General features: G+C 36.0%; 1 protein-coding gene across 1 annotated transcript in view; it reads left to right on the plus strand.

Annotated features, from left to right (window-relative positions):
- Window positions 1-16,240, plus strand: part of LOC150106839 (BRISC complex subunit Abraxas 2-like) — a 139,804-nt gene that overhangs the window by 81,977 nt on the left and 41,587 nt on the right. The window contains exon 6 of the mRNA XM_090392748.1: window positions 5,337-5,412. Within this exon, the coding sequence (XP_090248874.1) occupies window positions 5,337-5,412 (76 nt within the window). The remainder of the gene's footprint in view (window positions 1-5,336; window positions 5,413-16,240) is intronic.

Genomic DNA, 16,240 nt, shown 5'->3' on the forward strand with positions numbered 1-16,240 from the left:
CCTTTGACAGGATACCACATGGAATTCTAATCAATAAACTGCAGCATATGGGGATGGATATAGGGTTGGTGAGATGGATAGGAGGGCGGTTGATGGAGAGATATCAGAGAGTGGTTTATTCAGGAGTAGAGTCCAAAAGACTGCTTGTGACTAGTGGTGTGCCGCAGGGCTCTGTTCTTGGACCACTACTTTTCAATTTGTTCATTAACGATATAGGAAAGGATCTGAGAGGAAGTGTTGACTTGTTTGCTGATGATGCAAAGTTGGGTAGAGCAATAGTGAGTGCACAGGATGTCAAAATTTTTCAAGATGATTTGAATAGTTTGGAGGACTGGGCTAAGGAAAATGGATGTCGATTTAATGTGGCACAGTGTAAGGTTATGCATTTTGGGGTGAAAAGATTAGCAGCAGTATATCACATTGGTGGAACCTTACTCCAGGAGATTGATGAGGTCAGGGATTTGGGAGTGTTGGTGGATAGGGAGTTGAAATTTAGGGGGCTCATTGCAAAAATGGCTAAATCAGCTCATCAAATCACTTGATTGCTGAAAAATACTTTAACAAGCAGAGACAAACAAGTTATTGGTTCCTCTGTATCGAGACTTGATAAGTTCCCATCTAGACTACTGTGCCCAGATATGGGCACCAGGGTTTCTTCTTGATGGGGAGGAGGTGGAGAGGATCCAGAGACGAGTGACCAAGATGATAGTAGGTCTGTGGAATGAACATTATGAGAACAGGTTGAAGATTTGTGGGTTGCAGAAATTGGTTGATAGGTGGAAAACGGGTGATATGATTGAGACATTCAAATTACTAAAGGTTTTTATAAGATTAATTCAGAAGATATTTTTGAGAATAGGACTGGTGGTGGGAGGACTAAGGGCCATATATTAACGCTGGGCAAGAATGTGGTTAGCAAGGGTGTCAGAGGTAGGATTTTTACTTGGAGAGTGGTGAATAAGTGGAATAAGCTGCCAGAGTCTGTTGTGGGTTCTATGACTGTGAATGAGTTCAAGGCGAGGTATGATAGATACTGTGTGAATGTAGAATAGTTGTTCTTGACATGATGTTAGGGCCTCCCTCGATGAGTCTGTCAACTCCCTGGAGTTGTACGTAAAATTAATAATAATAAATATATTTAAGTTGAAGTAAAAAGTTAAATAAATTTTTTCCTCAATTTTTCTCCAGCAAATTCATCAATTATTTTTGAAATATTGATTTTATTTAATACTTCTTGTCCCATATACAATAGCACCATACTATTGTATATGGGACAAATAAATCAGCTTGTGCTCTTAGAGAATACAGAGACAGATATAAGAAAGTTAAACAAAAGTCATGGGAAAACTTTGGCAAGAACATAGAGAATAAATATCAAGATGGTGGCAAAATATTCTGGAGGCTGTTGGAAAAGTTCGGAAATGGAGGATAGAGTGCTGTAAAAGAAATTAGAGATGATAAAGGCAACATGAAAACTGGTGAAAAAAATAACCTTGATGTATGAAGTAATTATTTCAAAAAATTTCTAAACGAAACAATCAGTGACAGCACAGTAGTTAAAAACACTGACCAGGCATGCAATCAGGAATGCATATCCATACTTGAAGTAGAAAGAGCCATCAAAGGCCTGAAATGTTGAAAGGCAGTGGATTAGATGATATTCGATCAGAAATGCTCAAGTATGGAAGTATAAAAAAGTCTTACAGTGGCTGCACTGCATAGTTCAGAAGGCCTGAACAGAGAAAGAGAAAAGAGATGAATTCCAGATGAGAGAAAGGGAAATAAAACCGAATATTAGAATTACAGAAATTTTTCCCTACTCAGTGTTCCTGGTAAAATCTTTGCAAGTATACTTGAGAAACAGTTGAGAAGGATTGTGGAAGGGAACCCTGGTGGAGAACAAGCTTGATTCAGTCCAAATAGAGGCTGTCAGGATCAGATTTTCACTTTATGACAAATAGTTGAGAAATCATGGGAATATAACAATGATCTGTATTTAAGTTTTGTAGATCTGGAAAAGACCTATGAAAAGGTGCCAAGAGGAAAGCTGTTCAAAATGCTACGGTTGTATGGTGTAAATGGAATATTCTATCAAGCAATACATAGTCTCTATTTAAGCTGTAAGTCAGCAGTTTGAATTGAAGGAAGTACAGGAAGATGGTTTTATGTTAAATCTGGTATCAGTCAAGGATGTACATTATCCCATCTGTTATTTATTATCTATATGAATCACATTATGAAGGAAAGTGGTATTAAACATGTTAATGTCAGCTCTTTGCGGATGATGTTATACTTCTAAATAAATCCGCTACAAGTCTGCAAGAGTCCCTAACTAAATTGAATAACTGTTGTAATAGATTTGGTATGAATGTCAGCAATAACATCTCATGGACAATGAAAATAGGCAGAAGCATTGAAAATATCAACTGCAATGTGAATGGAGAACCTATAGAACAAGTAAAATATTTCAGCTACTTAGGCACGATTTTTAGTGAAAATGGTAAATTAAATATTGTAATAGACAACAGAATCAATAAAGCTGGTATGGTAGGAAGTCACATGAATAAATTTATATGGAATAAGTCAAAACACTAAATTAGCTGCATACAAGACAGTGTTCAAACCAATTTTAATTTATACTTGTACACTTGTATCCTACCGATGGTGACCTCGATACAGGGGTCTAAACGTGAAGTTTTATTTTATTAGTAATTAATAAAATAATCTGTTCAACACGTGTGTTTTTGTGTCCCTAAATTTATAAACATGAATTTTAATTTATGGATCCAAGAGCTGGGTTATCAATAAAACACTTGGCCAAAGAATAGAGACTGCAGATATGAGAGTCCTGAGAAAGATTAGAGACGTGAACAGATGGCATCAGTAGCAATATCATATTAAAAATGAGGATATTATAAAAAACTTAACATTGTTAGCATCCAGGAATGTATTAGCACAGCTAATCTCAGGTGGTAAGATCACTTTAACAGAATGGGAAAAGAGAGATAAGTAAAAACAAGTGTTCTCTGCCTGGTTGGCAGGAAAAAGACCCAGAGGAAGACCAAGATATAGGTGGATTGATATACAGTAAAAAGTGGCTTAGAAGATAAAAATCGTGGCTCTCCTACTTTTTGTTCTAAATGATATAAATGCTATTAAATCATCTTTGATGTAACAAATTTGATGTTGCTTAGTCATATAAATTCACTACTAATTAATTGAGGTTTATCTAATTATAATGATTGATAACAGTAGGCAATGGGGTGCTTAAGGGTCAAAGCTATATAACTGAGAGGAGACCTCCACATAGCCTTTAAAGGAATGCGGAGAACCGACCAGAGATTCTGACCTAATGTCCAATCCTCACCTTCTCGTGGTGCACCCTGTTAGGTATCTAGCTGTGTACTGAACGGACGAGGATGGGCTGGCAATTTGGGATTTAGCCAACTAAATTGTATTCTTATTGACTTAAACCAAAATTTCGAATATCCATACTTGAAGTTGAAAAAGCCATCAATAGCATGAAATGTGGAAAGGCAGCAGGAGTAGATGTTTGACTAGAAATGCTCAAGTATGGAGGTATAAAAGTCTTACAGTGGCTGCACTGCATAGTTCAGAAATCCTGGACAGAGAGACAAATTCTAGATGATTGGAGTAGAGCTCTCATAGTACCATATATAAAAAGAGAAATAAAACTTAATATGAGAATTACAGAGGTGTTACTCTATTGAGTGTTCCTGGTAAGATATATGCAAGTATACTTGAGAAACGGTTGAGAAGGATTGTGGAAGAGTAAGCTTGGTGAAGACAAGCTGGATTCAGGCCAAATGGAAGCTTCAAGATCAGAAGCCAAGAATATAAAATTGTTTATGTTCACCTTACGACAGATAGTTGAGAAATCCTGGGAATATAACAAAGATCTGTATTTAAGTTTTGTAGATCTCGAAAAGTCATATGACAATGTGCCAAGAGAGAAGCTATTCAAAATGCTACAGTTATATGGTGTTAATGGGGCATTATATCAAGCAATATGTAGTCATTATTTGAGTTGTACGTCAGCAGTTAGAAATGAAAGTACAGGAAGGTGGTTTAATGTTAAATCTGGTGTCAGACAAGGATGTACATTATCCCTTCTGTTATTCATTATCTATATGAATCACTCTATGAAGGAAAGTGGTATTAAACATGTTATCAAAATTGGAGATGTTAATCTCAGTTCTTTGCTTTATGTGGATGATGTTATACTTCTAAATAAATCCACTACAAGTCTGCAAGATTCCCTAACTAAATTGAATAACTATTATATTAGATATGGTATGAAGGTCAGCATTAAAAAGCCAAAGACAATGAAAATTGGCAGAAACATTGAAAATATTAACTGCATTGTGAATGGAGAACCTATAGAACAAGTAAAACATTTCAGCTACTGAGGTATGATTTTTAGTGAAGATGGTAAATTAAATATGGAAATAGATGACAGAATCAACAAAGCTGGTATGGTAGGAAGTCAACTGAATAAATTTATATGGAATAAGAGAGAAATTATCCAAAACACTAAATTAGCTGTTTACAAGACAGTGTTCAAATCAATATTAACTTATGGATCTGTGAACTGGGTTAGAAGTAAAACACTTGACCAAAGATTAGAGATTGCAGATATGAGAGTCCTGAGAAAGATTAGGAGTATGAACAGATGGCGTCAATGGCAATATCATATTAAAAACGAGGATATTATAAAAGAACTTGACATTGTCAGCATCCAGGAATGCATTAGCAGAGCTAATCTCAGGTGGTGTGGTCACTTGAACAGAATGGGAGAGTAAAGATTAGTAAAACAAGTGTTCTCTGCCGGGTTGGCAGGAAAAAGTCCCAGAGGAAGACCAAGATATAGGTGGATTGATACAGTAAAGAGTGACTTAGAAGATAGAAATATCAGATCTTATAATGTTGGAGTCTTGACAGGTAAGAGATTGATTTGGAATAAAATTGTAGATAGGAAGTTAGTAATGATGTAAATTTGTCCTTTAGTACTATCATATCCTGTACACCCCTTGAAGGTATATATCAGGAATTTGATGATGATGATGATGATGTTAGTAGTTGATATTATAGATCTGTTATATAGTAAATGCACTGACATTTTTGAATGCACAGCAAAAAATCTTAAAGAATTAAAATATTAGCTTCTCATATTTTTTTTACAATTGCATTTTAGTGTCCCGTTTTTGCATTAACAAAAAATAAAATAGAAATATATCTTTATTTATTTATTTAATGGCTGTATGTTAGCATAATGTATAATGATTATTGTAATCTTTGGTTTTTTTGATACATAGGCTATCCTCCTCTTCCAATGACACTACGGTATCTCAGGTTCAAGATGTGCATTGTGCTCTACAGGCAAAATTGGAGGTAGGCAATCAATTTTTACTCTAAGTATCTCAAATAAAATTATTGATCAAGTCAGTGTAAAAAAAAAGTATGTTATGATACAAAATACATCAAATGCCTAAACACATGAGGATAATGAGAGAGAGAGAGAGAGAGACTAGACTGGCATAAAAAAACAAAATGCTTGCATAAATAAAAGAAATATACTGCTCAAAACAATTCGGGAAATATTTTGGTTTCTTGTAAATTATTAAGTTATAAAAATAATTTACAAATGTAAAATTTATTTTAAAATATTTTTAATATACAACAGTATAGAATGCGCAACTGCATACAAAATCATGTAAAGACTTGTCTAAATGCATCTTAGCCGTATTAGCATGTGTGGGTATAAAAGAGTGGCATGATGTGCTCACTTCCACAGTGCATAATTATCACTTCAATTATAAACTTGTGTCATCTACCATCCATTATTTTGTTAAAAATGGCAGAGCAACATGATATCCCAGAATCCATAGCTTGGAGAGCCATTGGTCGATTAGAAGCTGGACAAACACAGCATGTTGTCAGACAAGTGTGTTATGTATCTCAAAGCATAATTTCGCAAATTTGGAATCACTTTCTGGAGACAGGAAATGTTCGAAATCGTCATCATGCCATATGTTTATATGCTTTTTAAGACCAATGGTTTGCATTCCACTTACTGCAAATCACAAAAGAGCCTGGAGAATTTGGGCACAGGAACATCACAATTGAACAAATTGTGGTGTTCAATTGTGATGAGTCCAGGTTCAGTCTGCAACTAGATAACCGATGTATCTTGATATGGCATAAAAGTGGAACAAGAAATAATCCATAGTTCACATGATATATTCCAGTAATTGGACCACATTTTTTTAATAAGCTATATAAAACACAATGAATTAATAAAAGACCCGACAAGTTTCATAAGTCATTTGACTTGGATCTTCAGGGGTAAAAGTTAACTTAAAGTTAACTTTTACCCCTGAACTGCAGCTTCTCCCACTTAAGTGGGGTCACTGTTGATGATGAGTCTCCTCCACATCCTCCTGTCTTGGGTTGTCACCATCCTCAAGTCCTCTTCTACCAGCTCCCTCCATCTCTTCTTTGGCCGCCCACGCTTCCTCCTTCCTTGCACATCCAGCTGCATGACCCTTCTTCCCACATATTCGTCCTCCCTCCTCATCACGTGACCAAGTTATCTCAACCTTGCCTCCTGTATCTTCACTCCTAAGTTTGTAACTTTCACTGTTCCCCTCACATAGTCATTTCTCAGATGATCCTTTCTGGTCACACCACACATCCACCTAACCATTCTCATCTCTGCTACTTCCATCCTGCTGATGTTATTTTTCCTCAGGGCCACAGTTTCTATAGCATATGTCATAGTTGGCCTCACTACTGTCCTATAGATTTTGCCTTTCAGATTGATTGGTACCCTCTTATCGCATAACACTCCAGCCATCACCCTCCAGTTCCTCCAACCTGCTTGTATCCTGCATCCCACTTCCTACTCAGCTCCTCCATCCATCTTCTTCCACTGTTGAACCTAAGTATCTAAAGTCCCTCGCCTTCCTGATGACATTTCCTTCCAGCTCCAGATCTGTCTCATGGCTGCTGCTGCCCACTGTGCAACACATATACTCTGTCTTACTTCTGCTCAGTCTCATACCTCTCTCTTCCAGTACTTTTCTCCATCTTTCCAGTTTAGTTCCCACTTCTTCTCTTGAATCTTCAGGAAGCAAGATGTCATCTGCATACAACATTGTCCAAGGCGCATCTCCTCTCACCTCCTCTGTCACTACCTCCATCACAATATTAAACAGAAACGGACTTGATGCAAGCCAACTGCTACTTGAAACTTTCGGTCTGTCCCAGACAGGTCTAAACACTCGTCTTCACATTTCTGTACATCTCCCGCACCAACCTGACATATTTCTCCGGAACCTTCTTCTCCCTCAGACACCTTCAGACTTCTTGCCTTGGCACTCTATTGTATGCTTTCTCCAGATCAATAAATGCCAGATGTAGCTCCCGTTGTTTCTCTCGAAACTTTTCCATCATCTGCCGTAACCCAAAGATAGCATCTGTTGTTGATCTACCAGGCATGAAGCCAAATTGTTCCTTTGCAATCTCCACCCCCTTCCTTAATCTTCCATGAAGAACCCTTTCTAGGATTTTCATTGTGTGGGACATCAACAATGAAAAGAGAAATTATTAGTACTAGTTCATGCTATACAGTTGTAGCCATCTGACTATTCATAAAATTAAAAATCAGAATGCAGATTCAAAGCAGTGCTGAATTTAAACAATGCTGGATGATGCTACGTTCTGTTGTTCACGTGCATAATGTCCGAGGTCTGACTGAGGTATATTTTTTATTAAAGCTGACCAAACTTGGTGGAGAATTAATCCTTGATTTTTATTGCATTATGTTGGTATTTTAAGCATGTTTGCAGCTTCTTTAAATTTCCTTATAACAGTTTTTTTCTATGTATGACTTGTTTGTTTCTGCCAGAGTACATTGTGGCCGGTGGAAGTGGTATGGAAAGCTAGACCTGATATGTGTTCTCTTCTGTTTTGCACATCCTTTTGGTGTTCGTTCATGCAAATATCCCCAGATCTTCCTGTCTGTCCTACGTAGCAGATGCCGTAAGAACAATAAATTTTGTAAACGCCTGGTTTTTTTAAAGGATGATGAGGTTTCGGGGGATGTAGAAATCTCGAAATTTTTTCCAGCGACAGAAGGCTATTTTGATGTTATATTTGTTAAGTAATTTTGCCATCTTGTCTGTAACATTTTTGATATCTGGAAGTGTGATAGCGTTTTCGAAATCTTGTTTCTGAGAGATGCTTGTAGGAGGTGTGTGGAGGATTTTTTTGATAGTCTTGGTTTCATAACCATTCTTTTGAAAGATCTGTGTTAAATATTCTAATTCTTCGGTTTTCTGTGCTGGAAATGTTATACGCTCTGTCCCTTAGGGTTTTTATTAGACCTATTTTTTGCGAAGGATGGTGGTGTGAGGCCGCATTAAGAAATCTTCCTGTGTTGGTGGGTTTTCTATATATTGAGAAAGAAAGTTTATTATCTTTTTCATTGACATTCTAATAGAATGTCTAGAAAAGGCAGTTTCCTAAGTTCTAAAGTAAATTTTATATTATTATGCAAATTATTTAGACAATCTTTGAAAGCAACGAGTTCATCTGTTGTTCCTGGCTATATGATGAATATATCGTCTACGTAGCATAGCCATATTTTTGTTTTTTTATGATAATTGTTTAAAGCATTATTTTCAAAGTTTTCCATAAATAGGTTAGCTAAAGCCAGAGAGAGGGAAGAGCCCATAGCCAATCCTTCTTTTTGTTCCCAAAATTTGTCTTGATATATGAAAAAGTATTATTTATACAATGTTTATAAAGATCTACGATGTCCAGAGGAAAAAGGTCTTCTAGGAGATTCACAGTTTTGTTTCTTGGAACATTTGTAAATAGGGCTGATAATATCCAAACTTGCTAAGATGTCTAAAAGTCCAATATAAATATCTTTTACTTTTTCAATAAAATGTGTACTGTTCTTGATGAAAGATGTTTTTCCTGTATGAGGTAAAATCATGTTGGTGAGATGTTTTGCTAAATTAGAGGTCGGAGAGTCTCTACCATCAACTATTGGTCTTAAGGGAATACCTATCTTATGAATTTTTGGAACACCATAAATTCTTGTAACTAATGGGTGTTTTGAATGTAGAGTTCTTTTGAGTTCTTGAGTCCAATTAGGTATCTATTTGATTAGATCATTGGTTTTATTGTGAGCATGCCAAGTGGGATCTCTGTCTAAATAAAGATTTATAGGTATTAGAATGAGCAGAAATCCAACAGATATTTGCCATTTAATAATAATGGCAAATATCTGTTGGATTTCTGCTCAGGACATGGACTGGTTATTACTAACACCATGTTCCAACATAAAAATGTGCACAAATTCACATGGAGAGAAGAGGCTAGGAATAAGAAAAGTCTCATTGACTATGTTATTGTTGATAGTGATGTTTTCTCCTTGGTGCAGGACACCAGAGTGTACAGAGGATTTGAAATTGGAAGTGATCACTATTTAGTCTTGAGCAGGATAAAATTGAATTTCATATTGAAAAGAATAACATGTAAGAAAGTTTTAAAGAGAATAAAAGTTGAGCAGCTCTCAGATGTGAACTGTAGACTAAAATACAGAAATATTATTGAAAAGAAAATGAAAGAGTTTGAGAACAGGAATCAAACCTTGGAGATTCAGTGGCAAACTCTGAAGGAAACATTGATTGATTCTGCCAGAGAGGCATGTGGTGAGGTTGTGTGCAAGGATAAAAAAATCAGAACTCCCTGGTGGACACAGTTAAAGAGGCAGTGAAGGAAAAGAAGAAAGCATATCAAAAGTTCCTGGCAAATATGTCAGCTTTTACTCTTACAGAATACAGAGACAAATGTAAGAAAGCTAAACAGTGTGTAAAACTTGCTAAACAAAAGTCATGGGAGGACTTTGGCAAGAATATAGAAAATAAATATCAAGAAGGTGACAAAATATTCTGGAGGTTGTTGAAGAAGCTTAGGAATGGAGGAAAGAGTGCTGTAAAAGGAATTAGAGATGATAAAGGTGAAATGAAAACAGGAGAAAAAGATATTCTTGAAGTATGGAGTAATTACTTTGAAAAACTGCTAAATGAAACAAGCAGTGATGACAGCACAGTGATAAAAAACACTGACCAGGCATGCAGTCAGGAATACATATCCATACTTGAAGTAGAAAAAGCCATCAAAGGCTTGAAATGTGGAAAGGCAGCAGGAGTAGATGATATTCGACCAGAAATGCTGAAGTATGGTGGTATAAGAGTCTTACAGTGGCTGCACTGCATAATTCAGAAAGCCTGGACAGAGGGACGAATTCCCGATGATTGGAGTAGAGCTCTCATAGTACCCATATATAAAAAGGGAAATAAAACTGAATGTGAGAATTACAGAGGTATTTCCCTACTGAGTGTTCCTGGCAAGATCTATGCAAGTATACTTGAGAAACAGTTGAGAAGAACTGTGGAAGAAAAGCTTGGTGAAGAACAAGCTGGATTCAGGCCAAATAGAGGCTGTCAGGATCAGATCTTCACTTTACGACAAATAGTCGAGAAAGCATGGGAATATAACAAAGATCTGTATTTAAGTTTTGTCGATTTGGAAAAGGCATATGACAAGGTGCCAAGAGAGAAGCTATTCAATACGCTGCAGTTATATGGTGTCAATGGGGCATTATATCAAGCAATACTTAGTCTTTATTTGAGTTGTGAGTCAGCAGTTAGAATTGAAGGAAGTACAGGAAGATGGTTTAATGTTAAATCTGGTGTGAGACAAGGATGTACATTATCCCCTCTGTTATTCATTATCTATATGGATCACATTATGAAGGAATGTGGTATTAAACCTGATATCAAAATTGGAGAAGTTAATGTCAGCTCTTTGCTTTATGCGGATGATGTTATACTTCTAAATAAATCCGCTACAAGTCTGCAAGATTCTCTGACTAAATTGAATAGCTGTTGTAATAGATATGGTATGAAGGTCAGCAATAAAAAGACAAAGACAATGAAAATAGGCAGAATCATTGAAAATGTCAACTGTGTTGTGAATGGAGAACCTGTGGAACAAGTAAAACATTTCAGCTACTTAGGCACAATTTTTACTGAAGATGGTAAACTAAATATAGAAATAGACAACAGAATCAGCAAAGCTGGTATGGTGGGAAGTCAATTGAATAAATTCATATGGAATAAGAAAGAAATTAGTCTGAACACTAAATTCGCTGTATACAAGACAGTGTTCAAACCAATTTTAACTTATGGATTTGAGAGCTGGGTCAGAAGTAAAACACTTGACCAAAGACTAGAGACTGCAGATATGAGAGTCCTGAGAAAGATTAGAGGCATGAACAGATGGCATCAATGGCAATATCATATTAAAAATGAGGATATTAGGAAAGAACTTGACATTGTCAGCATCCAGGAATGCGTTAGCAGAGCTAATCTTAGATGGTATGGTCACTTAAATAGAATGGGAGAGGAAAGATTAGCAAAACAAGTGTTCTCTGCCAGGTTGGCAGGAAAACGACCCAGAGGAAGACCAAGATATAGGTGGATTGATACGGTACAATGTGCCTTAGACGATAGAAATATAAGATCTGATAATGTTGGAGTCTTGACAAGTAACAGACTGATTTGGAGGAAAATTGTAGATAGGAAGTTAGTAATGATGTAATTTTTTCATGTAGTACTGTCATATCCTGTACACCCCTTGAGGGTACATGGCAGGAATTTGATGATGATGATGAGGTATTAGAATCTTCAAGAAGAGTTTTTATTTTATTATTATAATCTTCAGAGTTCAAAACTACTGTTGCATTCCCTTTATCTGCTTTGATTATAATGATATTTTTGTCTGATTTTAATTCTTTGAAGGAAGGATTCCGTGTAAGGAAGATTCCTTTGAGGTAATTTACTTTGCAATAGTAATGCTGTGGTTTGTATGCGGATGAGATCTGATGTATTACGAAGTATTTATTCCTTTTTTACTTGAGCCGTTATGTCAATTTTTGGGATGAAACATGGTGTTAAGGTAAAGTTAAAACCTTTTAGGAGTAGATTATTTCTTCTCTTGATAGGACTCTTGAAGAAAGGTTGATAACTACATTGGCATAAACTAGGTGTTTTCTTTGTTTTTGTTTTTTGTGAAGTAGTAAGTTGAATTTTCTGATTAAAGTATGCTTCTTCCGATCAGAGATTGCCGTAGCCTTGTTATATGTGATGGATGTCAATATTGTTCCATAGGTGGGACGGAAGAGATGTGGCTAACTCACTATGTAGAGAAAATGTATCCTGGCTTATTTGTGCTAATTCAGATCTAGTGGCTGCAATCCTTTCTTTCAAAATTGCTAGTTCCATTCTTCAGTAAATTCTGTTGGCTTTATTTGTATGGAATGCATGCTTGATTTGGATGAACTTAGGAACAATTTTGTTATTTCTACGTCGGATTAAGAATATAAAACAGTTGATGAAATTAAAATGTTTAATACATAATTTCTCTAGTTGCGTAACTTTATACCAAAAGCACTCACTGTAAGTGTTTAATTGTAAGTGAAGGTTTCTGTGGTTTTAGAAGTTCACATGGTATATTCCAGTAATTTGGACCACATTTTTTTAATAAGCTATGTAAAGCACAGTGAATTAATAAAAGACCCGACAAGTTTCGTAAGTCGTTTGACTTACATCTTCAGAGGTAAAAGTTAACTTAAAGTTTAAAACACAAAGAAAAGATATTAAAATACTTGATATAAATCCACAGTTTGTTTGTGAAAGACTCCAACATCAAGGTAGGAGTTTGATGGTATGGGCTGGAATAAGTATAGGTGGCCATACTGATCTCTATTTTATCAGAAACAGTTCCTTAACAGCCCAAAGGTATCGTGATGAGATTTTGGAACCTATAGTTCAAAAATGTCCATATGCTGCTGCAATCTGCCAAGAATTTATTTTTATGGATGACAATGCTCATCCACACCGTGCAAATTTGGTACAAGAGTGGTTTGAGGAAGAAGGTATTGAATGAATGGACTGGTCTGCTTGTTCACTGGATTGTAATCCAATCGAACATGCCTAGGATGCTTTAGGTAGGTGTTTCTGCTCAAGTGGTGCCACCACGATTGTTTCTAGAGCTTGAAATTGCTCTCACAGAAGAGTGGGAAATATCCCACAAGAACTGTTTGATCATCTTATCCGGTCCATGCAATCATGATATCTACCGCTGTTTTGGCTGTTAATGGAGATCATACACCCTATTAAAAATTAACAAAATCGTTTTTGACTATTTTTGTTAAAATTATTTCATGCTAAAATGTATAATTTGTTAAATTTGTAATATCATCATCATCCAATTCCTGACTTGTACCCTCAAGGGGTGTACAGGATATGATAGTACTACGTGAAAAATTTACATCATCATTACTAACTTCTTATCTACAATTTTCCTCCAAATCAGTCTATTACTTGTCAAGACTCCAATATTATCATATGAGATCTTATATTTCTATCGTCTAAGGTACATTGTACCGTATCAATCCACCTATATCTTGGTCTTCCTCTGGGTCGTTTTCCTGCAAACCTGGCAGAGAACACTTGTTTTGCTAATCTTCCTTGTCCATTTTGTTTAAGTGACCATACCACCTGAGATTAGCTCTGCTAATGCATTCCTGGATGCTGACAATGTCAAGTTCTTTCCTAAAGCCTTGTTTTTAATATGATATTGCCATTGATGCCATCTGTTCACACCTCTAATCTTTCTCAGGACTCTCATATCTGTGGTCTCTAGTCTTTGGTCAAGTCTTTAGTGTTCTGACTAACTTCTCTCTTATTCCATATGAATTTATTCAATTGACTTCCTACCATACCAGCTTTGTTGATTCTGTTGTCTATTTCCATATTTAATTTACCATCTTCACTAAAAATCGTGCCTCAGTAGCTGAAATATTTTACTTGTTCTATAGGTTCTCCATTCACATTGCAGTTGATATTTTCAATGCTTCTGCCTATTTTCATTGTCCATGAGTTGTTATTGTTTTACTTGTTCAACAGGTTCCCTGTTCACAACACAGTTAACATTTTCAACAATTCTACCTATTTTCATTGTCTTTGTCTTTTTAATGCTGACCTACATACTATATCTATTACAACAGTTATTCAATTTAGTCAGGGACTCTTGCAAATTTGTAGCGGATTTATTTAGAAGTATAACATTGTCCGCATAAAGCAAAGAGCTGACATTAACATCTCTAATTCTGATATCATGTTTAATACCACTTTCCTTCATAATGTTGATCCCTATAGATAATCAATAACAGAGGGGGATAATGTACATCCTTGTCTCACACCAGATTTAACATTAAACCATCTTCCTGTATTTCCTTCAATTCTAACTGCTGACTTACAACTCAAATAAAGAACTAAGTATTGCTTGATATAATGCCCCATTGACACCATATAACTGCAGTGTATTGAATAGCTTCTTTCTCTTGGCACCTTATCATATGCCTTTTCCAAGTCAACAAATCTTAAATACAGATCTTTGTTATATTCCCATGCTTTCTCGACTATTTGTCATAAAGTGAAGATCTGATCCTCTGTTTGGCCTGAATCCAGCTTGTTCTTCACCAAGCTTTTCTTCCACTATTCTTCTCAACCATTTCTCAAGTATACTTGCATAGATCTTGCCAGGAACACTCAGTAGGGAAATGACTCTGTAATTCTCACATTCAGTTTTATTTCCCTTGTTATATATGGGTACTATTAGAGCTCTACTCCAATCATTGGGAATTCATCCCTCTGTCCAGGCTTTCTGAACCATGCAGTGCAGCCACTGTAAGACTTTTATACCACCCTACTAAAGCATTTCTGGTCGAATATCATCTACTCCTGTTGCTCTTTCCTCATTTCAAGCTTTTGATGGCTTTTTCTACTTCTAGTATGGATATGTATTCCTGGCTGTGTGCCTGTTGAGTGTTTTTTACCACTGTGCTATCACTGCTTGTTTCATTTAGCAATTTTTCGAAGTAATTACTCCATACTTTTTCTCCTGTTTTCATGTAACCTTTATCATTTCTAACTCCTTTTACAGCACTTTTTCCTCCATTTCTAAGCTTCAACAACCTCCAGCATATCTTATCACCTTCTTGATATTTATTTTCTATGTTCTTGCCAAAGTCCTCCCATGACTTTTGTTTAGCTAGTTTTACACAATGTTTTGCTTTCTTACATTTGTGTCTGTATTCTCTAAGAGCAAATGCCAGGAACTTTTGATATGATTTCTTCTTTTCCCTCACTACCTCTTTAACTTCCTGTGTCCACCATGGAGTCCTGATTTTTCTATCCTTGCAGACAACCTCACCACATGCCTCTCTGGCTGAATCAATCAGGGTTTTCTTCAATGTTTGCCACCGAATCTCCAAAGTTTGGTTCCTGTTCTCAAACTCTTTCATTTTTTCTTCAATAATCTTTGTGTATGTTAGTCTACAGTTCACATCTGAGAACTGCTCAACTTTTATTCACTTTAAAACTTTCTTACATATTATTCTTTTCAATATGAAATTCAATTTTATCCTGCTCAAGACTAAATAGTGATCGCTTCTAATTTCAAATCCTCTGTACACTCTGGTGTACTGTACCAGGGAGAAAACATCACTATCAACAATAACATAGTCAGTGAGACTTTCCTTGCTTCTTCTCTCCATGTGAATTTGTGCACATTTTTATGTTGGAACATCGTGTTAGTAATAACCAGTCCATGTCCTGAGCAGAAATCCAACAGGTATTTGCCATTATTATTAGCTTTGCTCTTTTCTCCAAAGTTTCCCAAAATATTTTTGTATGTTTGACAATCATTTCCTACTCTGCTATTCAGATCCCCAACAAGGACCAACTTTTCCTTTTTTATTGTGTCAGTTGCTTTTTCTAAAGCATCAAAAAATTCCTCCACTTCTACCTTAGTAGAACCTTCTGTGGGACCATAGGCACAAATAAGTCTCATTGTCCAGTTCCCCATTCTCATATTTGCCCACATCACTCTACTTGAGACTGCTTGCCATTTAAGAAGATTAGCCTCATATTTTGTGTTGAATATTGTGGCTACTCCTTCTTTTCCTTGATTGTCATTGCCTGAATATAATATTTTGTATTTATTGCTCAGAAAGATCTCACCAGTTTTGGTCTTTTTTGTTTCAGTCACCCCTATTATGTCGATCTGGTACTTA

Source organism: Typopeltis vanoorti, chromosome 5 (assembly GCF_054136105.1).
Source record: "Typopeltis vanoorti isolate ZY-2024b chromosome 5, IOZ_Tvanoo_1.0, whole genome shotgun sequence".
In the NCBI taxonomy this organism is placed as follows: domain Eukaryota; kingdom Metazoa; phylum Arthropoda; class Arachnida; order Uropygi; family Thelyphonidae; genus Typopeltis; species Typopeltis vanoorti.